At 40.4% G+C, this 26,376-nt stretch overlaps 1 protein-coding gene across 3 annotated transcripts in view; it reads right to left on the bottom strand.

Annotated features, from left to right (window-relative positions):
- Positions 1 to 26,376, bottom strand: part of LOC127663308 (ecto-NOX disulfide-thiol exchanger 2-like) — a 239,206-nt gene that overhangs the window by 99,531 nt on the left and 113,299 nt on the right. For all 3 annotated transcript variants that reach the window (XM_052154829.1, XM_052154831.1, XM_052154830.1), the window contains one exon: positions 13,412 to 13,555. In XM_052154829.1, the coding sequence (XP_052010789.1) occupies positions 13,412 to 13,555 (144 nt within the window). The remainder of the gene's footprint in view (positions 1 to 13,411; positions 13,556 to 26,376) is intronic.

Here is a 26,376-nt window from a genome sequence, read left to right as displayed (position 1 = left end):
TGCAAGTATAACAGCAAAAAAAGAAGGACAAGGATAAAAGTCCCATTTGAACTAGACATCAGCCATAACTTCTGGAAGACACTTGATACTGATGAGGTTAATTCTAATCATGGTCTGATATCTTGGCATACAGTACAGCACAGTCGGTTATCAGAGCAGTACTGTACAACAGAATGCCGAGTAATGGAAAACACCAGACATTACTGATTTACACGTAAAACTCGTGTACGAAAAATTAGACTGACATCTAAAAGCAAGACAGCTTTGCTATCGTTACAGTGCCAGATTATTGGCCCTTCTCAATCATGGCCTCCTAATCATCCCCATCCATAAATTGGCTCTATAACTCTACTCTCTCCTCACCACCATTAGCTAGTGTGTGGTGAACGTACCGGCTGCCGTTGCATCATCATGTGGATGCTGCACACTGGTGGAGGTTGAGGAGAGTCCCCTGTTCACTGTGTAAACTGCTTTGAGTGTAGTGTCCGAAAAAGCGCTATATAAAATGCTAACATTCATTCATGCCATAGGTGATGTCTGCCAAAAAGGAAAGTAATTTCAGAGGAACAAGTCATTATGTTTTAATTAAATCTTACAATTTGTATTATTTTTTTATAATAATGTGCACTGACGAATCATGCACCATAAGATCAGGAACATGTATTTAGAATGCAAAGAGAGTCCATTATGATTTCATGTCGACTTCAACATTACTGTAATAAATCAGATGTACACATATACATCAACACATAAAATAAGAAAAAGGGCACCATTAAAGGTGGGGTATGTGATTTTATTTTTTGACCATTTTTTCAAAATAACTTGAAATCCTATTCCTAACCCACTTACTGGCTGTAAATTAGAAGCACTGAAATGAAAATTAAGCAATTTAATCATCTGTGGAACGGGCAGGACACGAAAAACTCCAGCCGATCATTTTCAAGACCATCTAGAATCATTGGACAGAAAATGTGTCAATCAAACGGTCGTACCATGCCCCCCTCCCCCCACCACCCTGGCGCTGCGAGTCCGTTAGTCATCAGCTGCTTTCAGATGGAGCGGCATTTACTACACAGAGCTGTAGTTCATCACTGACAAGCTGGGCAATTTACCCTTCATTATCACGGCCCAGCTTGTTAGTGAACTACGGCTCTGTGTAGTATACGCCGCTCCATCTGAAAGCAGCTGATGGCGATTTACTAATCAGTGAATACACTTTATGTTATGTGCTTTACTGACGAGATGCGCATAACAATCTCATCTGATAACGTTATATCGGTCAGCCCTATATTTAGCCATAAACTTCGGTGACAACCAGGACGTCCAATATATTTTATATATTTTATATTTATACAATATATATTTACATTTCAAAAACATCAATTTTCTAACAATACTAATGACTTATGTGACTGTTGAATGTTAATAATATCTGGTGCAACTTACCGCTGAATGTTGTGCCATGTTGACGGTCTTAGCAGGTAAATGGTGACGTCATGCAGAAACTCCAACCTATGCTAGCCTGGCTCGCTCTCGCGCATCTGAGTTTTCGCTCGCGCATGATTGCGCGTCCATGTTTTTCGAATGGGTGGAGTCAGGGCCAGCGTTGGAGGAGAGAAGGTAGGACCTTATGAGTTGTGTATTTTCAAAATCTGCCGGCCGTTTTGCAAATCACATACCCCACCTTTAATTGATGTCCCAGAACCCCTGAGGTATACAGACTGAAATCTTTTCACAGCTTGTTATGTAGATTCAATCATTCACTTCTTTTATGCTGCATGCTGAACAGAGACAGCTGAGAGCCAAGTCCTCATCACAAAAGGGAAGGATTCCTTCAAACACACAGCCTTTCATCACGTCCCAATCACACACCGCAACATAAACAAGCTAAACACACACGCATAAGCAGTAAAGAAATGACAGAAGTGTTTTAGATCAATACCAGCGTACCCTGCTGGGAGAACAGTTTGAGACAGAGGGTGTGAGCTGGAGGAACGGGAGTGATTGATTGAACACAGCCGTCAGCATGCTGCACAGCATGAGCATGTGAACGTTTAGCTAGTACATAAGTGACCGGCCCATGCCAGGGCACAACTAAACTGTCACAAGGTCTTAACACCGTCACTGACACAATGCCAGAGGTTCTCTCAGCTGTCGAGGTATGCGATTATGGCCTCATATTGAGCTCGGCCAAAATACCACAATCAACAGAGTGGGTTATACTGTAAACCTATATCTCCATATAAATAGAAGTTCAAAGACCACATTTTGTAAAAACAGCAATGCTGACAATGGTGAGAGAGTGTCATTGTAAAAGGATGTGTTTTAAAACCAAGGGAGCTGCCTACTTGGACAGTATTTTTGGGAATCACAACTAGCCTAATTGTTCGAAAACTCGATAAGGCTGTACTGATTCAATCACTTTCTTTGCACTGAACCTGGAAAGAATGTTCCAGGTTCGGTACAAGTTAAGCTCAATAGACAACATTTGTGTCATAATTACCACATTTTTTTTTTAAAGGATTTAGACTTGCTTACAAGCAAAAATTGCAGTTATAGTAAGGCACTTACAATAGAAATGAATGGAGCCAGTCCATTAACATTAAAATACTCACTGTTACAAACGTATAGAAACAAGACGTAAACATACTGCAATTTTGTACACAGTGATGATCAACCCCTCACTCTCATCATCTTCACTCCGCCTCTTAGGGATGTCCTTCAGCCAGGCTTATAATGAGAGTTGGGCAGGAGAGCGATAAGAGGTGCATACTTAATAAGCCTCTTTCTGACAGCAGTGGATGAAGCACACCTGATGAGAATAATGCTTCATCACCGCTGTCTTTAAAATGCAGAGCGCACCTCTTCTCGGGGAGCCGACTTCAAACCTCCATGTGTGCACACACTGGCTTCCTTGCATGCCCATGTCCAGAGTTGGGAGGGTTCGGACGAATTAGATGCATCACCGGACCCGCTCTATGGACCCCAGGCGTGAGTTAGATGTGTCGCCGGGGGAGAACATCACATGTTGCGGCCGATGGGCTAGAGGCCGGGCAGCCTTCCCTTCACACCTGCCGCAGGCCTGGGAAGACAGGCCACCAAGGATGCCACCGCCTCCTCACACCGCAGACGAAGGGGGTGGGGTGGGGGAGCACGTGCGGCCATCGGACCCAGCTCGTGCCTGGGCCATTCCTCTGACACTTTCCCACCCTTCACGAGCCCTGTCTCACAGAGAGGATGCCAGATTCCCCCTTTATTTTGAACACTATTCCCCCTGGAAACTAAACTTTCTCCTTTTATGGATATTTCTTTTTATTATTATTTCCAATAAATGGCATGACTCCCTACCCACTGTGTCTGTCTCTTGCTCACTCAAGCACAAACACATTAACACATACAAATTTCTAATGTTAAATAGTGAAATTTTCACATTTATGGCCTATAACATTTCTATTATTTATTTATTTTATAAATGAGGAGCAAGACAGACTTATTTTTTGTTGTAATCAACATTATGCCACAAATGCTGTCGATAGAGCTTAACTTGTATTGAACCCGTAACATTCCTTTAAGCTACATGTTTGAATGTCTTAACAACCTAAGATACCCAAAAGTCTTGGTTTTGCGATACAGTAAATGAACAAAACAGGATATTTAATGAGAAAAACAAAAATGTTTTGGGTCAAGAAAAGCAGTTTCTATGGCAATCTGTTGGTGGGAAGAGGCTGAATAAGAGGGCTTGGAGACAAGAGCCGAAAAGGAACATTGTTTCAGAGAGGGTGCAAGTTACAGTATTATATAGCTGCTTTTCTTATTAGGCTGAATGGTTCTGAGCACGGTACAGAACAGTTTCAATTGCATTTCCACATGAGTACGCCTTGGCACAAAACGATTATAAACAGTTCTCAGCCCGGAATTCTCAGCACGGTTAGCTAACCGTATCAACCATTCTCAACCGTGCTTGTGGAATGGTTTTAGTAAGTACTGGCTCACAATTGTCAATTTGCCAACGCCAAGGTAACTTGGATTTTTTGTTGTATCTAGCTTGAAAAGTTTGCTAATATTTGGGTGAAGTTAATAAAATAGTGGATGCTTAGTGTATCTTCATGATTTTATGATGATGGTTTAACTAGTATTATAGCATTCCTGTTTATGTACAGTACATTCTCCTGATTTCACTGCACAACTGTTATGTACAGTACATTCTCCTGATTTCACTGCACAACTGTTATGTACAGTACATTCTCCTGATTTCACTGCACAACAGTGGAAAACAAAACTGTAACCATGCCAACAGGCCTGGATCGGCACGGAACACCACAGATTTGCGACTATAACTGTTGGGCCCAATGGTGGAAAAGGGGCTAAAGATATATAAGTCAAGTCATTTGTATTTGTATAGAGCGTTTCACAAAGGTCATTTGCAAAGCAGCTTTACAGAAAATGAAGCTGTAAGTCATCATTGTGTTAAATTATGCCTTAAAAAAAAAACACCACTTGATCTCTATGGAACAGATGCATTTAGTGATCGATCCCAATATCACCTGTTTTAATGACATGTTTTAAGTAAATAGGGTACATTTTTATTTCATTTCAAGGGAAGTGTTAAGATTAAGAGAGAGGTCACAGGGCATTTCTGATTAAACAGAGCAAGTATCTGCAGTTTGTAATGACTTTACACTCTTTTGCTTTCCTCTATTCCCTACTACACAAGAAAACTCACACACAGACACACATTCCTACTCTCAAACTCCCCCACACAAGCCGACTGGCAGCCTAGTCACTAAACTTCAACTAATTTATCAGTAAAATAGCAGGCAGATATACGTTGTCTGGTTGTTTGTGTGTGTGTGTGGTGCAGTTAATACCAAAAAGAAATACACAAAAATTCACACCATTTTTTGCATGGAGCCAGACAGGGTTGGGAACCTCTGCAGAGCGTTACTCCCACACACAACACTGGCAGTAGTCCGGCTTTTCTTGTCTTTTGTCTCAATCATGTTAGGGTGAGAGGCAGCCGGTACTGAACCAGCCTCATCTGCACCGCCCCTCCTCATCGCCAATCAATAGTGTTTCACAGCGTACTTCTCAAGCACCACTTACTGCAGGCTAATGGTGCTGAAGGGTTACAGCAAAGCAGCATGACTCACTGCACATATCATGGCACCTGCTTTGTCCTGAAGCATAAAAATAATAACATTTTGTTGGCATATATGGCCCCTGAATTATTTCTTAAGAGCAATTGTCTAACAGGAAAGACTTTATAGTGCAAAAACTGAATTTTTGTCATTCTTCATAAAATCTCTCATTACTATCATGTAAGGACAATTAAGATTTTTTTTTCACTGCGACATTATTTACATGCCATTGAAGCACAGCACACTTCAATTATCCCACAATTTCCATTAATACACAGCGAAAATATCTCTCATTACTCCCACTGTAATACAGCACAAATATTATCCTGTGTAAATAAGCATCAATTAAAGGCAGTACGACAAATACTACAATATCATAATGTAAAATTACAATTGCATTTATAAACTTACTTTACAATGTAAATAATAAATAATTTAATAATTTCAGAGTCATTTTAGTTATTTTTATAACATTACAGTCTGTTACTAAGCACTGGGGGTTTAAATGTGTTTGATTGTCAAAATGTCACAATGGAAGAAATCGTCTTGGTTACTGATGTAACCTCTGTTCCCTGATGGAGGGAATGAGATGTTGTGTCGATGTAGTGACAGTAGGGGTTCGATCGTGAGAGCCCCAATCACCTTTTCTTAAAATAGAAAATGCCAGTGAGAATTGGCAAGTGGAATTTGCAGGCCACTCTCCGCCCCAGACATTCGGGTATAAAAGGAGATGGCATGCACCACTCATTCAGATGTATGCTGAGGAGCCTATAGAGAGTCCCTGCCATGTCAGCGGCTGGTTCAGTGCCGCGGCAGAAGGGACACAAAAATCTCATTCCCTCCATCAGGGAACAGAGGTTACATCCAGGCATTCACTGGTGAAAGAGTGTGCCTGCATGTCCCCCACCCTCTTTATGGAAGTGAGCGCCACCAGGAGGGCTGTCTTCAGAGACAAAGTACTGAGCTCAGCCAGCTCCAGGGGCTCAAAGGTGGCTCTCTGTAAGGCAGGTAGGACCACAGAGAGATCCCAAGAAGGAATCAGGCACAGTCTAGGAGTATTCAACCTTCTCGTGCCCTTGAGGAACCGGCTGATCAGGTCACGCTGTCGTGAGGGTCTCCTGTCCAGTGTATCATGGTATACTGCTATGGCAGCCACATACACTTTCAGGGTTTCCTGAAAGACAGCACAGATCCAACAGCGCATCTCTGTGGGAACACCAGTTCGCAAAGAGAAGCCACTTCAAGGCATACAGCCACCTTTTAGAGGGGGCTCTGGCCTTAGTGATCGTCTTTACTACCGCTGGCGGAAGACCCGCTAGGTCAGTATGGGGCAAAAACAGGACTTGCTGCTCATCCTCCTTGACTTTGCACAGAGTTTGTGCAATGAGGCTCACAGGAGGAAATGCATACTTGCGTAGCCCCCGAGGCCAGTTGTGCGCAAAGGCATCCGTGCCGAGGGGGGCCTCGGACCAAAGGGGGCAGTGAGAGGTCCACCTTCGTCACACGTAAGGCGAGATCGGTCGCAGTACGCAGTTCCTGCATCAGTCCAGGGTCGGTCCTACCCTCGTGCAGATCTTTCAGTGCCTTGGTCTGGTGGACCTGCAGAATGGCCAGGGCATGCAGGGCGGAAGCAGCCTGACCCGTGGCCTTGTAAGCCTTCGTCATTTAAGAGGAAGAGAACTTACAGGCCTTGGTCGGTCACACCAGGTGGCTGCACCCTGCGGGCATAAATGCACCGCTATGGCGCGCTCTACCTGGGGAAGCTCGACAGATCCCTTAGCTGCTCCGCCGTCGAGGGTAGTCAGAGTGGACAACCCCACGACGCATGTACGGGCAGAAAAGTTGCCTTCCATGACTTCATTAGCTCCTTGTGCACTTCCGGGAAGAAAGGCACTGGGGCACAACTGTGAGTCAGGCTCCGAGCCCAGAAACCAATCATCCAGCCACGAAAGCTTAGGGCAGGGTGGAGGGTTCCACTTTAGCCTGATGTTCGCAGCCGCCTGGGCAAGCACGGCTGCCATCTCAGCGTACTCCTCATCCTGTGATCTACTGCCTGTTGCTTCATGAAGAAGGAAGCAATGTTCTCATGGGTATGTTCTCGCAATGAGAACATGACCCTACCGGAAAGCTGCCTCAGCGTGATGGCGAGCACTCGAGACAGATTTCATTGCTGTTCATTGCTGACTCTAAATGTAAAGCAAAAAGCTTTTAAGATTTAATAGAGACAGAAAATTAAAACAAGAGTGAGAAAGACTAGGATAAAACAAAGAGGGATAAAAAAAAGCTGGGAGTGTTTTCAAACGAAGAAATATTCAGAACCCTCATTTTACAAAGCGATTGGGTGCTACTGAATTCACGCTTCGTTCTTTAATTCTTTTTAAATGGGTCACTAAACAGTTGAGTTGCATGGTGCTCTCTTACAAACTGTTGAGTGGGAAGAACAGCCAGTGTGCTGTGTTGATTACAAACAACAAAAAGGGTAGCATATTAACAGTGTCAAAACAACTGTAACTATTTAGTTAATTAAACATTTGAACTAGAAACACAACATCAAATGGACAGCAATTATGGGTCTTAAAGCGCAGAGCAGTTGCCTGTTAGAGCGATAGAGAGTTCAGTATGCACTGTAAACAACCTGCTAACTGTCCTGTATGCGTGTAAAGATCCTCGCCCACTCACTCTCTCCAGTGCATCCGTTATCCAGCAACATCAACACACCAGGGGGGCGGATGGAGGTGGAGGGGGGGCAGGCATCTAATGGAGTGCCAGAGCTAATGAGATGAAACTATCCATTATAATGCTTTAACCAGAGTAAATCTGCATGGTTGATAATTAGTCCACGCCCCTGCATTAGCTCCACTACTCTAAGGAGCGACTCTGTCTTGTGTTGCCAGAGGACATCAGAGCAGCTGAATGTATTACGCTCCAGATGCTGCAAATTTTCATCATTTGGATGTGTTTACATCAGAAAGAGGATTGATCAGGCACAGTTACGGTGGATAAGAGCATGGCATAATAACAGAATGGAAATTGCTGCCGTTGTTCAAAAAGAAACCTCATTAAGTAGCTCCCAGTTGCTAAGCAGACACATACGCCGCAACTATTTAGAGCGGCTGTAAAGTGATAGAGGAAATGAGGCATTGTAAGATTCACAAGAACACACTTGTAACTCAGTGAGTATAATCATGGGCTTAAAATTTCAGACAGGTGCTAATTGCACAGAGCAACCAAGACACAATTTCTACACTTTCAATTGAGTTTGTAGCCAAAGTTACTGCCGTGTGAACTATGATATCTTGTTTTTATTTTTTGTCACTCTTATTTAAATCAGAGCTGAGAGAAGACAAGAAATTATTTGGCAGGAAGGGTCACGATCAGGGAATATTGAGAACTGTATTAAAACCACAAATCAATTTGTTGGAGCATGTATTCAAGTTTCAGAACTTTTTTATTTTATTATTATCATTTTCAAGGGGCAATAATTGACCCCTGAAATTGATTTTCAAAGACATTTTTAACCTTAATTAGGGATTTTTATAATACAGATATCTCAAGATTCAGTGGTGTCAGCAAAGGCACTAAATCCATTATCTTTTGTAAAATGTAGTGGTTGAACGATAGGTTTTTTAAATGGCTGATAATGTTCAATCCCGGTATCTGGAGCAGAGGGTAGCCAAAAATTGCAAATAGATTGTTTGCTATCAGTTCAATTCAATGACTTTATTATCCACAATGTGGAAATTTGCCTTCAGCTTCACCATAGACAGTATAAACTCCAACACATCACATAAAACAGCATAAGAAAAAATAAAAACATAACAAATAAGATAATTTTAAAGTATACCTTCTGCAGGCATATTCAAATACCCACAAAAACATACACACATACAGTGCATCCGGAAAGTATTCACAGCGCTTCACTTTTTCCACATTTTGTTATGTTACAGCCTTATTCCAAAATTGATTAAATTCATTATTTTCCTCAAAATTCTACAAACAATACCCCATAATGACAAAGTGAAAGGAGCTTGTTTAAAATCTTTGCAAATGTATTAAAATTAAAAAAAAAAAAAAATTCACATGTACATAAGTATTCACAGCCTTTGCCTTGACACTCAAAATTCAGCTCAGGTGCATCCTGTTTCCGTCGACCATCCTTGAGATGTTTCTACAACTTGATTGGAGTCCAGCTGTGGTAAATTCAGTTGATTGGACATGATTTGGAAAGGCACACACCTGTCTATATAAGGTCCCACAGTTAACAGTGCATGTCAGAGCACAAACCAAGCCATGAAGTCCAAGGAATTGTCTGTAGACCTCCAAGACAGGATTGTATCGAGGCACAGATCTGGGGAAGGGTACAGAAAAATTCTGTAGCATTGAAGGATCCAATGAGCACAGTGGCCTCCATCATCCATAAATGAAAGAAGTTTGGTACCACCAGGACTCTTCCTAGAGCTGGCCACCCGGCCAAACTGAGCGATCGGGGGAGAAGGGCCTTAGTCAGGGAGGTGACCAAGAACCCGATGGTCACTCTGACAGAGCTCCAGCATTTCTCTGTGGAGAGAGGAGAACCTTCCATTAGAACAACCGTCTCTGCAGCACTCCACCAATCAGGCCTGTAAAAGGCCACTCCTCAGTAAAAGGCACATGACAGCCCACCTGGAGTTTGCCAAAAGGCACCTTCCACCAGAGACCAAGGACTCACAGACCATGAGAAACAAAATTCTCTGGTCTGATGAAACAAATATTGAACTCTTTGGCCTGAATGGCAAGCGTCATGTCTGGAGGACCAGGCACCGCTCATCGCCTGGCCAATACCATCCCTACATGAAGCATGGTGGTGACAGCATCATGCTGTGGGGATGTTTTTCAGCGGCAGGATCGAGGGAAAGATGAATGCAGCAATGTACAGAGACATCCTTGATGAAAACCTGCTCCAGAGAGCTCTGGACCTCAGACTGGGGCGAAGGTTCATCTTCCAACGGGACAACTACCCTAAGCATAGATAACAAAGGAGTGGCTACGGGACAACTCTGTGAATGTTCTTGAGTGGCCCAGCCAGAGCCCAGACTTGAACCCGATTGAACATCTCTGGAGAGATCTGAAAATGGCTGTGTACCGATGCTCCCCATCCAACCTGATGGAGTTTGAGAGGTCCTGCAAAGAAGAATGAGAGAAACTGCCCCAAAATAAGTGTGCCAAGCTTGTAGCATCACATACAAAAAGACTTGAGGCTGCAATTGGTGCCAAAGGTGCTTCAACAAAGTATTGAGCAAAGGCTGTGAATACTTATGTACATGTGATTTGTTTTCAAAAAAATTATTAATTTAATCCATTTTGGAATAAGGCTGTAACGTAACAAATTGTGGAAAAAGAGAAGCGCTGTGAATACTTTCCGGATGCACTGTATACAGCTACGCATATATATCCATTTGCATAGCTTATTTTAGTAGACATGGTTATCAGACAATGCCAATAACAATGCACAAAAATGGCAATATATTGGCCAAATAATTGGCCTGGCTGATACAGTATATATCAATCTGTAACTAATTATTAAATATATTAAATGTTAAGGAAGATTAAAAAAAATCTGTCCTCACTTCAGTTTCAATTAGTTTCTGATTCAATTAATTCATTTATTAAAAAGGGATAGTTCAACCAAAAATGAAAATTATTTAATTATTTACTTGCCCTCATGATATCTCAGGTGTGAATGACTTTCTTTTTCACCAGAACACATTTGAAGAAAAATAGAAAAATATCTTAGCACAGTAGCTCCTTAAAGTGCAAGTGAATGGAGATTTATCTTATGAAGCTCCAGAAATCACAGACAGTTAGCTTAAACATCATTGATACAACTCCAGCGGTTAAATGAAGGTCTTCTTAAGTGATATGATCACTTAAGATCAATCAAAAAGATCAATATTTAGGTACTTTTTAACTGAAATCCAATGCTTCGTGTAGCTTCAGGAGAGAGTTCTCTCGTGTGACATATTCACATTGCCATGATACAGACATAATCTCAAGTTCTCCTCTCAGTTGAGACATCAAGGTGCACAAATTAATTATTGTGAGTAAAGAAACAGATAAATACAGATCTAAACCAAACCAACTAAGCTACTGTACAGTGTTCCTCCTTTTCACTTGTCCGGCTGAGACGAACGTGCCTCAGTTATCCCATTTTTCAAATGCCAATGCGATTACATCACACAAGTTTACCGTAGCAGAACGGAAGCATGATTTAGAGTTAAAAAAGTACTTAAATATGTATCTTTTTCGCAATCAAAGCAATCGTGTCACTTTAGAAGACATTGATTTAACAGCTGGTGTCGTATGGATGCCTTTTAAGCTAATTGTCTGAGATTTTTGGAGCTTCAAAAGAGAAATCACCATCCACTTGCATTTTAAGGACCAACTGAGCTAAGATATTTTGCTATTTTCCTTCAAATGTGTTGTGGTAAAGAAAGAATGTCATACACACCTGGGATATCATGAGGGTGAGTAAATAATGAGAGAATTTAAATTTTTTGGAGAACTGTCATTTTAATTTCTTCAGCATGTACTAACCACAAGGCCACAGCTCTGACATACTACAATGTCTTAAAAAGCCCTTCTCCAACCTCTGCAGAGTGATTAAACACCACTACAGTACTGACTTCCATTTGAGCAGCAGGACTTTTGAGTGACTAAATATTTGGTGTATTGTGAATACAGCTCATCTGAGCCTTTCTCAAATTACGCCTTTCACTAAGGAAAAAAGTGTTCTGAAATAGGCAGATTAGATTAGCGCTAGGAAGCTTTGATCTAAAGCTTGCTGGCTAGCTTTGATCTGCACAAGCAGCTCTTCACCATGACCAGAACACAATTTGAGCTCATTTCACTTCCATTTGTATCAATTCAATGGGTGCATACAATGATGAGAAGCTCTGCTCACCATCACTTGCTGTCATTTATCCCTAATCAAAGTCACTTCAAGCCATGAATGTCAGCAGTGTTCCGGAGGGAAGAATGACCATCAAGGGCCTGAAGTTCTCAGTGGCTGACTTCAAATGGAGATGACATTTATGCAGAACAGCATGTTTTGAAGCTCACGATGGCTGATTCTTAGAATTATGAAGTATTCATCATATCATAGATAGTACCAGCTTAGAATTGGTATTAGTGACACAACTCACTGGACTTCATTCTCAAAAGTGGTGTGGTGTGCTTGAAGGGATATTTTACTCAAAAATGTAAATTCTGGCATCATGTACTCTCACTTTGTTTTTCCAAACCTGTATGAAGTTGTTAACGGAAGGGTACTGGTTCAATGCCCGTAAGAACAAGCGATCAAATTTATGACTGAAAAAAGCATTTGACTCCAGGTTGATTCAGGGATATTGTCCTTGTAATACATTTGTGGCATTGGTGTGACATTATGTGAAAGTCTGAAACAAACTCTACTGGCCCTGGTTGTTTAAGGGTGAGTGTATTCCAAAATGCTAAGTAGGAAAAGCACGGCCTTACTAACATAGACAATTAATCCGATCCAATTAATTCTCATTGACAACATGAAACATAAGATAGCACCTCTCATTCTTAAGATCCTATTTAATTCAGTTAATCATATTTCAATTAATTAATATGCTACTAACATTAGAATGAATATGAATAGGTCCAGTCTTTGGCTGAAACAACCTGTGTCAGAAAGGCTTATAAATTCCCTGAGCGTTACTTATCAAGTCTCAGTCTGAAGGTCATCAGTGTCAGACAGAAAGACGTGTCTCAGGACTGGCATCTAACCAGCAACTTTCACATCTTGAATATCAAAACGCTAAGGTGATATCCATAACTGTAAATAGATATGAGCCAAAGTAATGCTGTTTTGAATATCATGAAACAGTGTTAGGTTCTGGTTAAATGTGACTTTCATTTATGAAATACTTAATGAAAGAGTTATGTTGCTTAGCTCAAAAACTAAGCAACATTTTTATGAAAATGTTAAGTGGTGCTCAAAACTTGATGCCACAACGCTAGGATGTTCTACATGGTTTACTTACTGACCTGTGTCAAAAGAGCCTACCACCTTGTATAATATTGTGGTCCCTAGGTTTGGGGCATCATTCATGTCCATAGCACAAATCAAAAATGTTTAAAGTTTGGTAAAATCCCCAATCCTACACAAGCGTAAGCAATATTGATTGCATGATTTATTTGGTAATTTGATTGCATTCTGCTTCGAAAGCAAAGTGAGCTAAGTTCATTTGAGAGGAAGCTATTAAGTGTACCTGGAGGTAGGTTGGATCTCTTTCTCTTCTTGCTGTTTTCTGTTCCGTTTTCAAGAGGACACTCAGAAACCAGAGGACCATTGGAGCCGTTGAACTGCAGGGGTTCGTTGTTCGTGGCAGGGTCAAAGGGCAGCGGATTCAATCCTGTGGAGCGAAATAAAATATAACCATGGTAAGATGTTCCCCATTGGCTATGTTTACACAGTCAGTGTTTGGGACTGATGATTGTATTTACTAAGATGTAAATTAAGGAGAAAATTGAAAACTGTGAACAAATAAACAAAGTCAAGCACTCCGGTGAAAAAAGAGAAATCTAGTGACTAGTTCTTGCTTGAAATAACTCAATGCTCAAACTCTTGACATTTTGTATGCAATATGCATCAGACAGTGAATTAAAGGTTCATGGGCATGCCATCTGAAAACTTACCAAGAGTGAGGGAAAACTCTGATTAAATGTTTTATTTATTCCAGCTTCTGTCTTTGCTAAAGAAGAGAATGACTCATTGAGTGAGGACAAACATTTGGCCCTTTAAGACTAATTTAATGGTGCATCTTAATTTCAATGACTGCATATTTATGGTCTGAATGCCAAAAAGACACACATGCATGCTCTCTCTCGCTCTCTCTCTCTCTCTCTCTCTCTCTCTCTCTCTCTCTCTCTCTCTCTGTGTCTTTATTAACCCCTTTGTGAATTCCATTAAAGAAATTGACTGCAGGTTCTGATGCTAAATTAAAATATTTTGAGAAGCGATCAGTACCCAAGAACTACCTGCATTTCCATTCCAGAGAAAAACATCCACAAGGAGATGAGACAAAACCATTCGATGAATGATGGATTCAGTAATAAAAACCACAATATAGCCCCCACATCCAGGATGCAAAAGATAATTTCAGTGAATGTTTACACTAGTACATCAGTTACTTTCTGCCCTAGTACACAGAGCATGCTACGTGCTGTTCAGAATTCAGAATAATATCTGAGATATGCATACCGGTCTGTTTTCATGAAATATTCATCTCGTCTCTTGGTTTATATTGTTTTGCTTGGCATTATTTGCCTGAAGGATACAGCAGAGCAGCGTGGGGCTGGGGGGATGCCACCCCATATCCCAGTGGCCACACCTCATGATAAGATAGATAGAGAGATAGAGAGCAAGACAGAAAGAGCAAGACTGACACTGAGTTCAAAGGGCAAAGCTCAAAACTCAGCATCATAATCTGCATCTGCCCTCTGCAGTGCGAAGTGACAGCAGCGCACAATACATTTACTCTCTCCAACATCGCACTGTGAGTGAGGGCAATCTTGTAGAAAAAGTGAGATGGATGCAACAGAGTGTGAAAAAGCATATAAGTATAGAGGGATATTAAATTTTTTGCAGAAGAGGAGCACTGCAGAATGACAACACAAGAAATGACAGAAAAACAGGAAGACTCATTTAAACAGTGCTAAACAAGCAGGAGTGAGAATTCTTTGGCAAGTAAGGGGTTGTTAATGAGATGATGTAATGATTAACTGAGTGAGTGTCCAGGTCAAGGCTGTGAATTACAACAGTCACTAGGAAATATTCAAAATTAGGCTACATTGTTGATACTATAAAACTGAGAAAAATTGTGAATACTGTGGTAATCTCCAGGCGTTTACTTGGCTAGTTAATTTTCCTGAAGGCCGTGCCATTGGGCTAGCTTCACAATTCCTTGTCTTGCGACATGCAAGTATAATAGTGTTAATATGGAGAAAGAGTGTCTCTTATTTAAATCTCTGTGGCAGAAGTAAGAAACTTATAAATTTTGATTCATTTCTTTGAATCACTTGTTTCGAAATGTACATTTTCCACAAATTGTTAAAAAATGTTGCTGTTTATAATTATGCATTAATACACTGGTACACAAAAATAAACAAAGGCTATGAGAACAAAGATTTAAGATTGGACATCAATTGGCAATCCCATACAGTATTAATATTGTTTAGATAAAAAATTGTTTAATTGGATGCACTCCCTAAAACCCAGTCTACACCTGACATAACGACTTGAGCCTGTCTACACTGGAAGCGTTGAAGTGAGCATTCTAAACTAAGTGCAGAAAACATGGTATAAACATAATTTATTTTTAGTGGAAATTCACAGGTTAGACATTCAGTCATTGCACTGTAAAATTATTAATGTACGTTTTGTTTTTCTAAAACTGCTTGTAAATGTGGTTAAAATAAAAAAAATAATTTAAATTATCAGACGAGAAACCATAAACATTACAAACTGCAATTCACCGCAAAAAGATTCACAAATAACATTTGACAAGTAAAATCATTTTATTTCAGATGGACCGGATAATAAAGTGGCTGGAGTAGCTCTGCAGCGCATTAGCATCACTGAATATATTGGGAGCAATTTGCGAGTCAACAGTGTTAAACAATCACAACAAAACGCATTTTCTCATTATTTTTTAAAGCTGAAACACCTGTTTATTTTATTTTCTATAACAACCATGCATGATCATGTGGTTAGAAAAGACCTGCGACCAACATTTGGGCCGTAACGCACCTGAAATTTAAGCGTAAGCGTAGTTCTAGCGGGAAGATGTCAGGATTCAATCTATCACACATCTCATCTAATCACAACAATACCTCCGCTTTATAAGCCTGCTAAGCTGCCTCTCATTGTTTGCATACTTCTTTGTTTTCAAAGCCGTCACTCTTAGTGAAACTGACAATCTTCTTAATTAGGTATAGTACGATTTGAGTCTGCAGACATAGATGTGCTTATAGATCTCTGATACCACAATGATAGATATTTCCATCACTCGTGTTGCACAATCTCTGCTTATGTGCACAAAGAAGAACCCTCCATCTATGACAGAAAATGGCAGAATAAACACTAACAGTTCAGACAAAGGCTATATATTTGAAAAAGACAGGAAAAAATAGCCCATCAAGTCGATAAATGAAGTTCTGCTGAGTAAGAGCAAAAGATAACTGAGACTGAAACTAATCTTAAGAACTCAATACCTGATCACAAGCAGCAACCCAAAAAATAATGAAAGAACAAAAATAGAAGTCAGATTACGAAAAGCAGACAAAATGGAATTAGGTTGCTTTTCTGGCTATGACACCGTTCTTTTGCTACAGAGGGTGATGCTTCAATAGAGCTGCTGATGAGAATTAAATGAGTATTACTGTTCAGGTTCATGTTGGCCACAGTGGAGAAAGACGGATGCAGATCACATACTCAGTGCAGCAGCAGGAAAACTTGCAAAACACTGTCTTATCTTGGAAAGAGTGAGCAAGAGATGAAGTGGAAGATGAGAAGCAGTAGATGTGTGTGTGTGGGGGGGGGTTTGGGGGATGATCGGGTGGAGATTCCGCCAGAATTTCCAACTAGCGGAATCTCAAGTGATTCTAAGAAGGAGACTAGCAGACAGCCGGCGGCCTCTGACATCAAATGAGACTCATGCATTTATGGATGTGTTGAGGCAACGTTTTGATAAATGTTTCTCTATCTGTTACCTAAGATAAGCGATTCCCTAATGTGTTTACAGAGGAATTTTAAACATCTCACAGCATCCTGCGGCAGAATCACGCAATTCTCTATCAGGAGTGGCTTGGTGAAATCGCTCATTCAGCCCCAATGTCTTTTTCTTTGGTTCTCAACTTCGTTCAAGCACATTTCCATCACAATGCACCGCTGCGCTTTTGAGGAATGACGCGTTGCCTCGCCATCGGGCATCTTGGGTTTGATTTGGGAGAAGACTGTGTGTGCTCATAAACAAGACAAGACAAACTGTTTGAGGGAGAAACACAATCACCTATCTACTCCTCAACCCACAATCCAACTGGGATTGCCTCTTTGTGAAGAGGGGAAAGTTTACTTTTTTATTCTGTTTCCTTTCTCTCTCTCTGTTTGTTACAAGTCTCGGGGACCAAATTTGCAGGGACCAAAACCCCTGACATTCATACATGATTGGATATTCTAGATAAGGCAATTCTTTGTGTTTTCCATCAAGAACATTACGTATGTTATCACAAAACAGCTACATCCAAACTGAGTCTGAAGAACACTTTTTATTGATTTACACAAATGAAACCGTGTGAGAGTCTGAAGTACATCAAACAACCCATGGTATGTGAGAATTCCCCAACTCTTTATCCTTTTATGCACTTCTTTGTTGGGCCCTGTTCCAAATGCTGCCCTTAGCTCTTGCGGTTCCCATCCGAGTTCACACTTTGATGATGTAGTGCCACAGTTGCGCAGCAGCAGTCTGCTGTGAATGTGAAGTTTGCATCAGTAAAGGATTGGCAAAAAGGATGTATTAAGAGCACATAGCAGCAGCAAAGATTAAAATGACAAATTTTCTTCTAATAATTTTCTAATTTTCAAAACTTCATGGACACATGCAAGTGAAGTCCACATGTCTGTCTATGTCTGTCTGTTTCTATCCCAAAATCATGCTCTGCTCAGCAGCCTCTATCTAGCAGACCAGGCACGTTTTTACTGTAAAAACTCCTCTCAGGTATGAAAAATGCTGCATTTATTTTTGTAAATATGGCAGCTGCCCTCATTGTAAAAGCGTCTCATTTATACCAGCCTGTTTCATTAGGCTGGCTTTGGAGATCAATTCACTCTCAGGGTCTCTAGGGGCAGAGCAAGATAGAAAGAGAAAGAGAAGATAGAGCAGACATAGACATACTGAGTAGATATATTAACTAAAGAAGCAGAAACAGTGAAATTCACTGTTTTGAGGCAATACATCACACGGCAGTCCTTCAGGGCTCCACTCTGAAGAGCTCAGGTATTCCATTCACAAGTAGATGGATGAGTTGCAAAAGCAGTGTTTAAAATCTGGTCCGAAAACCACTTCGCTTCTTATGTGAAAAAGATGAAAGGAAAATATAATTCCCACGACATGAAGTGAAAACAAATAACAGCAGGCTGGTGGCAGAAGGGGATTTGGAGGTTGAACGCAAAAAGAGAAGTGGCACAAAGACTGCTGTGAATTACTTGAGAGTTGGCAGTAGATATCAGACACTTGATGTAGAGAAATCTGTTGAATTCAAAGCAGAGGTTTGTTACAGGAAATTAGACGAAAACAAGAGGAAATTTGTCAAGCACTCGAGAGACAAAAAACAGAAAGCCCAACAGCCAAACACAAGAAGTCTAAACATTCCTGAAAATGCTGTGAACCATGTAAGAACCATCTTACGTCATTTAACACCAGCCAATGGACAACACTGCAATATTCACAGCTGGAATAAATAAGAATCGATAAAAGTAATGACAATGACAGCTTGGCTGACTGAGTTCTCTTGCCTCCTTCTAAAGTATGTATAGTAAAGCAGCAGAACGATTCTTGCATCCACACTCTAGGGCTTTACAAAGAAACCAATGCCAGAACTTGCTATGTTATATTGCATGAATATGCACAAAACACACTCATACAGCCTTAGACTTAGCACCTCCTGGTGTGGTGAGCTGTGTTTTGCACTGAACACATGCCATGGGCACTGCCAAATTAGTTGGATCTTTGGAGTAACTTAGATAATACAATTTCTGGGGATCGGCGATAAAACTGATTTTTCCTGAAAGACAATGCAGTCTATGTATGCTTTTGTGTACAGTTCAGTGGTTGGAAAGAAGCTGAGGTTTCTCAGGCTCACTGTATTAAAGGCAAAGTTGGCCTCTCTGTTTGGATGCTGCCTGAGGGACATCTACAGGGACTGAATCCAAAAGAGGCAGGTTCAAAAAACAGTATACTTACTATGAACACATGCTATGCAGAGCTACTGTAGGCTTGTGTTTAAAGTGGTGAGGTGGTAAACCAAGGGCTCAAGATGAGAGTGTATTTAAAGATCTCAGGGATATAAAGAAGAAAGTATGGCCGACCAAAGTTATGAGTGAGGTGAAGTGAGGTGAAGCCTAGTCTCAGTGTGCATAAGCTGGCATGCACAGACCACCCAGTTCTTTCACTGACTTTCTGATTCAAATTGTATTCAAACATGGCAAGCAATGATCTGACTGTCTGGCTTAAGCAACTTCCAGGAGTTGGGGGGCACAGGTAACAAAGTTATAAACAATGAGCACATTTGACCAATACAACTTATTATTTTTGAATGGAAATTAATTCTGATTAAAAACTCCGCTTTGCATTTATTTGAGTGAATTATCTTGACTGTCCATTATATTGGTCTTAATTTCAAAGAAGTAGGGCTAGGTAACAATAGCGATTTTGTGATCTTCATTTGAAGGATACCAATATCGAATCCGAAGATCTTTAACTTTTGATCATGTTGATTATTATATCTGGTAAATCAATTGCAATTGAACTGCATCAGTAAGGCTCAAAAACGTATTAATGTAAATATTAAGTTACGATTAAGATACATTTTTATTGATCAATCAGAATTGGAGCGATCTACTGATATCTCTAATAGGGCAGGGAATTGATAAAGATTTTCTAATTTTCTGCTCCAAATCTTCCATTTGAGATTTTAAACTTTAACAAATTAAACTTCAGCATTACATATGTTTTATATCTGTATGTATAGTGTATAATAATGCATTGGCATTATTAAATAATTTAAATAAATAATTACTAACCAAATTCTTGCAATTACTTTGAGACATAGTATAAAGAAAATATATCTTTGATCATTTTATTTAATGTTTGCTGTAATGTATCATGTACCATAATTTAATCACGATTAGTCACAGAAAATTGTGCGATTAATTCAGTGACAATTACCTGACAACTAAAGACATTTTATTTTGAGACTGATAACGTTGTGATTTTGAGGGGTACATTGATTGTCAGAGACGTCTCACAGCAGCCAATATACGACACTGCAATGCTATCGTTATGATCTTCAAAAGAGTGTAATTAACCATGTTTTGAACACCTGTCTCTGCAAAACGTTTGCTAAACATGTTTTAATATTATTTAATGTAAGAACTTGGACTTGTTAATGGATATCATTTAATAAAAGTGAATGTTTGACACTGACTGTAAACCTCCCTGCCCTGGGTGCCGAAATGCTTGTTTGATATAACACACACTTGCATCTCAATGAAATGAGAGATTAAGATTTTCCGCACGAGTTTCCAAGTTAGAAGTCCGACATAAATGGTCATTCCATTGCACTTTCCCCAGTTGAAAGGTGGAAATTCCAACTATCCGAGTTGAATGGAACACTTCATGAATCATTACAGCAACAATACGGAGCATCGTGGCATTCCCACAGGAGCGAACACACACACACCAGGCGCATATGGCAGTGGACTCAACATGCTGCGAGTACTCGACGAGTATCATTCTCGAGTAGAATACGACCAAAATGCCCATCCCTTCTATATATATATATATATATATATATATATTAGTTATATGTTTATTGTTTACATGAATAATTTGAACTATTTGCAAGTATTTATATTGATAAATAAAATAAGTGATAAAACAATACGGTCTCTTTAAGGTGGTAGTTTAGTGAGCATCACACAGAAGTGTTTTGGTTGGGGAGACGGCTTATTGGCTTCTTTGCCACATCTATGCTATTTGTGATTAGAATGAATGTTTCTTTTTTGCTGTTTTTGAACAACAACTGACTGTAAAGAACAGAAAGTGCCATCTATAATCCCTATTATTTGTATTCTAAACCATTCATTTTCTTGAGGTTTAACATAGCAAAATCCAATTCTTTTTGCATACCCCCTGTAACCTGCTTACATACCCTCTGGGATACACACATCAACTTAACCCTATATATAAAATAGCTAAACATATAAAAACCCAAAACTTTTTTAAATTGTATTCTTGACGGGATAAGCTGCAAAGTGGACCATACTTTACTATAATAAGTGTTCTCTAAGCTGCTTTTTTCAAAAGCAACAAATTAGTAAATTAGTAGGAACTTGTTCTTCATGAACTCTCTCTCATTAAGCTGAGCAAAGGGTGTGGAAGTTCCCTCGGCCTCTTTTATTGCGAACATCCCAATACCTGGTAATTCATTAAATTGAGCTGTACAACAGCCTCCTCCTACACTTCACCTCCTGTGTGGAAAGTGTGATCCCTGCTTTTGGTTTAGGTTTGAGGAGATATTAAAATTCTGTTACACCGAACAGGGAGTCTTGCACTACAAAAGGCCAGAAGCTATTCGAGACGTTGGCAGCTTAAGTCCTCACTACTCCACAGCCAAGTACTACAGCACAGAAAATAAAACATGTTCAGCTCCTTACTGGAGCTGTTAAAGATCTTGAATGTTTCCTTCATGCTCTGGGTCTTGGTCAGCTGCTCCTGCTTTCAGTGTTCTAAATTTCTAAAGTGGTGTTCCTTCATGCAGATGTTATTAATACCAGCTGCAGCCATGTCTCATAAATGATTTATTTAAGAATGGCAGTGCTTCCATCAAATCCATTCATACGGCAGAGGCCAGGGGATGGAAGAGCATCTTCATGATGGTCTGCAGGGCACAGGGTGACCCATTAATCTTCAGAGAGCTTATAAAAACAACTTAACTGAGAGATTATGCCCTCTCTATCTGTCTGAGAGAGGGAGAGGGACAAATGTATGTCACAGAGCATTACCAATACTGACCTGATGAATTCATGCAAGCTCTTACTTGCAGTTCTTTCTCTCTGATATAGTAAGAATGAGAAACCTTCCCCACTGAGATGCCTGAGAGATGGGATTTGATGTCAAAATGTCATCAAGATTTTCATATCCTTGCATATCATTGTATATCTTTGTTTTTGAGCATGAAAGCCTTGGAAAAACTTTGTAGGCTCTCCAACAATTAATCTGAGCCCTGGGAGTACTTGAATAGTTGCCCTGGGGGAAGAGGGTACTTAGTTGCACACAGTCAATACAGAGGTCACACTGTGCAGCTTAGCCAACATTGTGCTCTAATGTAATTGTACAAGGGTTACATTCTTGAGGCACTGGAGGTGTCAGATTCACACTGGGCAGCATCGTGCTGTCCAACAGATGTTGCGAAATAAATAATGGTTGGTGTGGAGGACTGCAGTTTCTCAAGGTTGAATGACAGCCTGTCCTTGCCCCTCCAATGGTGCATTGACTGTGGACTTAGAGAACGAGATCCAAAATTAGCAAAAAGCAACCACTATTCTACTTATGCCAATGAGGGTGGTGATGATACCTCGTCACAAGGTCTAAAAGCAACACTCAGGAAGGTGTAGGGTTGGAATCTAGATCAGAGGTGGACAATGAAGTGAGCTGTGTGGCTATTCTTAGCCAAACCTCTAACACAGTGGTTCTTAACCTGGGTTCGCTCGAACCCAGGGGTTCGGTGAGTCAGTCTTAGGGGTTCGGCGGAGGATAAGACACACCCGACTCATATGATTCGTGATGACACACCCCCCTTGGCCATCGTTGGCTGCAGGTGATCACGCAACATCGCTTGGCCTATCTGTGCTGCAGGAAATTTGGTGCACCCAGTAGTCGACTTGTGACTGTCGTGATGGTACGTCGTGTGATTTCTTTCTTAATATTTTAATCCCTTCATACTAACTATGTCGAGCAAAAAAAGAAAGTGGTCGGACGAATATGTACAATATGGATTCACATGTATAACGGAACATGATGGGAGTCAGCGTCCTAACTGCATTATTTGCAATGCCAAGTTGAGCAATTCTAGTCTAGCACCAGCAAAACTAAGAACACTTCCTTAAGCTGCATGGAGATGGAAAATACAAGAACACAACGCTCGCTGAATTCAAGGTGAAGAGAGCCAGATTCGATGAAAAGGCTACTTTGCCTGTTCTCGGCTTTGTGCCCATCAACAAACCGATCCTCACAGCATCGTTGCTTACCTGATCGCAAAGCAGGGCAAACCACACACCATTGGTGAAACACTCATAAAACCAGCTGTGCTGAAGATGGCGAATATCATGATGGGAAAAGCGGCTGAAGTTAAGTTATCCAAAATTCCTCTTTCAAATGACACCATCAGCGACAGAATAGAGGACAAAAGCAAAGACATCTTGGCTCAAGTAGTTGCAGATCTGATTTCAAGCCCGGCAAAATTCAGCCTTCAACTCGACGAGACCACAGACGTTTCCAATCTAAGCCAGCTTGCTGTATTCGTGCGCTATGTGAAAGGCGACTTGATAAAGGAAGATTTTTTATTTTGTAAGCCTCTTACAACAAGAACTAAGGCAGCCGATGTGAAGAAACTTGTGGATGACTTCTTCAAAGACAACAATCTTTCGTGGGATATGGTTTCTGCAGTTTGTTCGGACGGGAAGAAAGTCTGGTTTTGGTGCGCTAGTGAAAGCTGATGCACCACACATCATTTTTACGCATTGTATTCTGCACAGGCATGCGTTGGCAACAAAAACCTTACCTCCAACATTGGCAGAAGTATTACAAATTGTAGTGGAATGCGTGAACTATGTGCGAAATAGTGCTCTGAGGCACCGCATCTTCAGTGAGCTGTGTAAAGAAATGGGCTCTGAATTCGAGGTACTTTTGTACCATTCTAATGTTCGGTGGTTATCCCGGGGACAGGTGCTGAATCGTGTTTTTGCCCTGCGTGTGGAATTAGCCCTGTTTTTGCAAGAGCACCAACATTTTTATGCAGATTGCTTCAAAAATTCTGAGTTCATTCTCATTTTAGCGTACATGGCTGATATCTTCGCAGCTCTCAATCATCTCAATCAACAGATGCAGGGTGGTGGAGTCAACATCATCGAAGCGGAAGAAAACCTGAAGGCTTTTCAAAAAAGCTACCGTTATGGAAACGACGAATAGAGAACGATAACTTCGCAAACTTTCCCCTGCTAGACGACTGTGTATGTAAGATCGAAGATGTATCTGGAATCGGAGACATTTCTTTACCCGCGGAACTGAAGCAAGCAATTGCCACGCACTTAGATGAGCTTGCAAAGTCTCTCGACAGATACTTCCCTACAAGAGAGTCTTATCCAGCATGGGTGAGACAGCCGTTCATGTTTAGTGTTGAGACAACAGATGTCAATGATGAATACCTCGATGAAATCATTGAAATTCAGCAGAGCCAGGTCCAACAGCAACTCTTCAGAACAACAACGCTCTCAACGTTTTGGTGTCAACAAATGGTAACGTACCCTGTTATTGCTAAGAAAGCTCTGGAGATTTTCATACCGTTTGTTACAACATATCTTTGCGAGCAATCATTTTCGAGGATGCTGGACATAAAAACGAAGAAAAGGAACAGACTTTGTTGCGAAAATGACATGAGTGGCACTTGCCAAGGTGAAGCCGCGCATTTCTGAACTGGTCTCTGAAAGGCAACAGCAGAAGTCACACTGATTTGCAGTAAATATTCATTATTATGTTTTTGTTTTTGTGTGAAAATCATGTTTTAATGGTTTTGTTCTTTGAACACAGTGATGTTGATGCACGGTTCATTTTGTGCACCAGTAAAATATATACTTATGTTTTGAATTTGAAAAAAATCATATTTTATTTTTCCAATTAAGAAGTGTTCGGTGAATGCGCATATGAAACTGGTGGGGTTCAGTTCATCCAACAAGGTTAAGAACCACTGCTCTAACACATTAGCAAAAATGACTACCATCCACGTTCAGATGAATGAGATGGTGACTAAACCAGATTACAAAAACTGTCATTTTATCTGAGGAATTCGACTGTACTTATTAAGTTAGCTTTTCACTTCAAAGAAGAACATTTATACAGCAAGAAAATCTGGACAAACAGCAAGTGAAATTCAAAAACAGTCCACACATTCAAGGAACAGTTCACCCAAAAACATTCTGTCAATATTTACTCACCTAAGAGGATTTTTTTTTTAAATGTTGCGATCCCTTATTTTTATACAATAGCAGATGATAGTGACTCGCTCATAAACGACACATTATACATGATGCAGTTACAAAATATACAATGCACTCCGCCATGTAGTGTATCCATTTTCAAAGTGTAGTATCGTCCTAAATGGAACACTTAACGTTTTTATACAACACGGAAGCATTTGCCGTTAGACAGCTGATGGAAGTGACATTTCAAACCCAAGTGTCATGTTGCCACTAGTTTTACAGCACTAGCAAACCTCACTTCAACACTTACATCTATATAATATACATTATCACAAAGCATGGTATGATGGTAAAGCATTTAACTCACTTTTGTAAGGTGCTGTCTTCACAGAAGTATCAGTGGCTAGTTGTCATATTCTCCATTATTTTCAAATGTTTTGCCAGACCAGCCTCACTGCCGGTAACTCCACCCCTCCCGCTATGTACATCAAGCCTCTGAGTGCATGACGTGTACAACATTACACACTCCGTTTTGACGTTTGAAAAAGTGCATTATTCGTGTACTCATAATTTTCAGCGTAAACATACTCACACTACTTATACTACAAAATGGCATAGAGTAGTGCAGAAGTGTGCGGTTTGCGACACACCTTATGACTTTCTTTTTCAGCAGAACACATTTGAAGAAAAACAGAAATATATATTAGCTAAGTATGTCCTTAAAATGCAAGTGGATGGTGATCAGACATTTGAAGTAAGGCTGAAACGATTAGTCGATGTTATCAAAAACATCGACAATAAAAAATTGTCGACAAACTTTTTTGTTGTCGAATAGTCGTTTGATCTCATTTAACGTGACATGAGATCACATTAAACTCTAACGATGACACAAGAGAGCAGCACTGCAGCTCGTGCCTGACTGAGGAAAGGAAGAATGATACAGCTCACAGTCCAGATGCACTCTAAACTTTCCAAAGAGCTTCAGGTGATGTAGATCGCAAAAGGGAATTATAATGCAAAACTATGAAATAAGTAAACACAGAAGCACACTCATTGTGAAATAAGTGGAGCTGGAGCTAATGCTCTGCTCAAGCAAAACATACGCGTCGAGCGTCTTTAAAGAAAACACACCGACGCTACATCTGCAGTGATATTTAATACATTATAGCTTTATTAAATTTCAAATAACACGGAGGCAGA

This window comes from Xyrauchen texanus, chromosome 23 (assembly GCF_025860055.1).
Source record: "Xyrauchen texanus isolate HMW12.3.18 chromosome 23, RBS_HiC_50CHRs, whole genome shotgun sequence".
Classification (NCBI taxonomy): domain Eukaryota; kingdom Metazoa; phylum Chordata; class Actinopteri; order Cypriniformes; family Catostomidae; genus Xyrauchen; species Xyrauchen texanus.
This window is presented reverse-complemented; position numbering and strand designations above follow the sequence as displayed.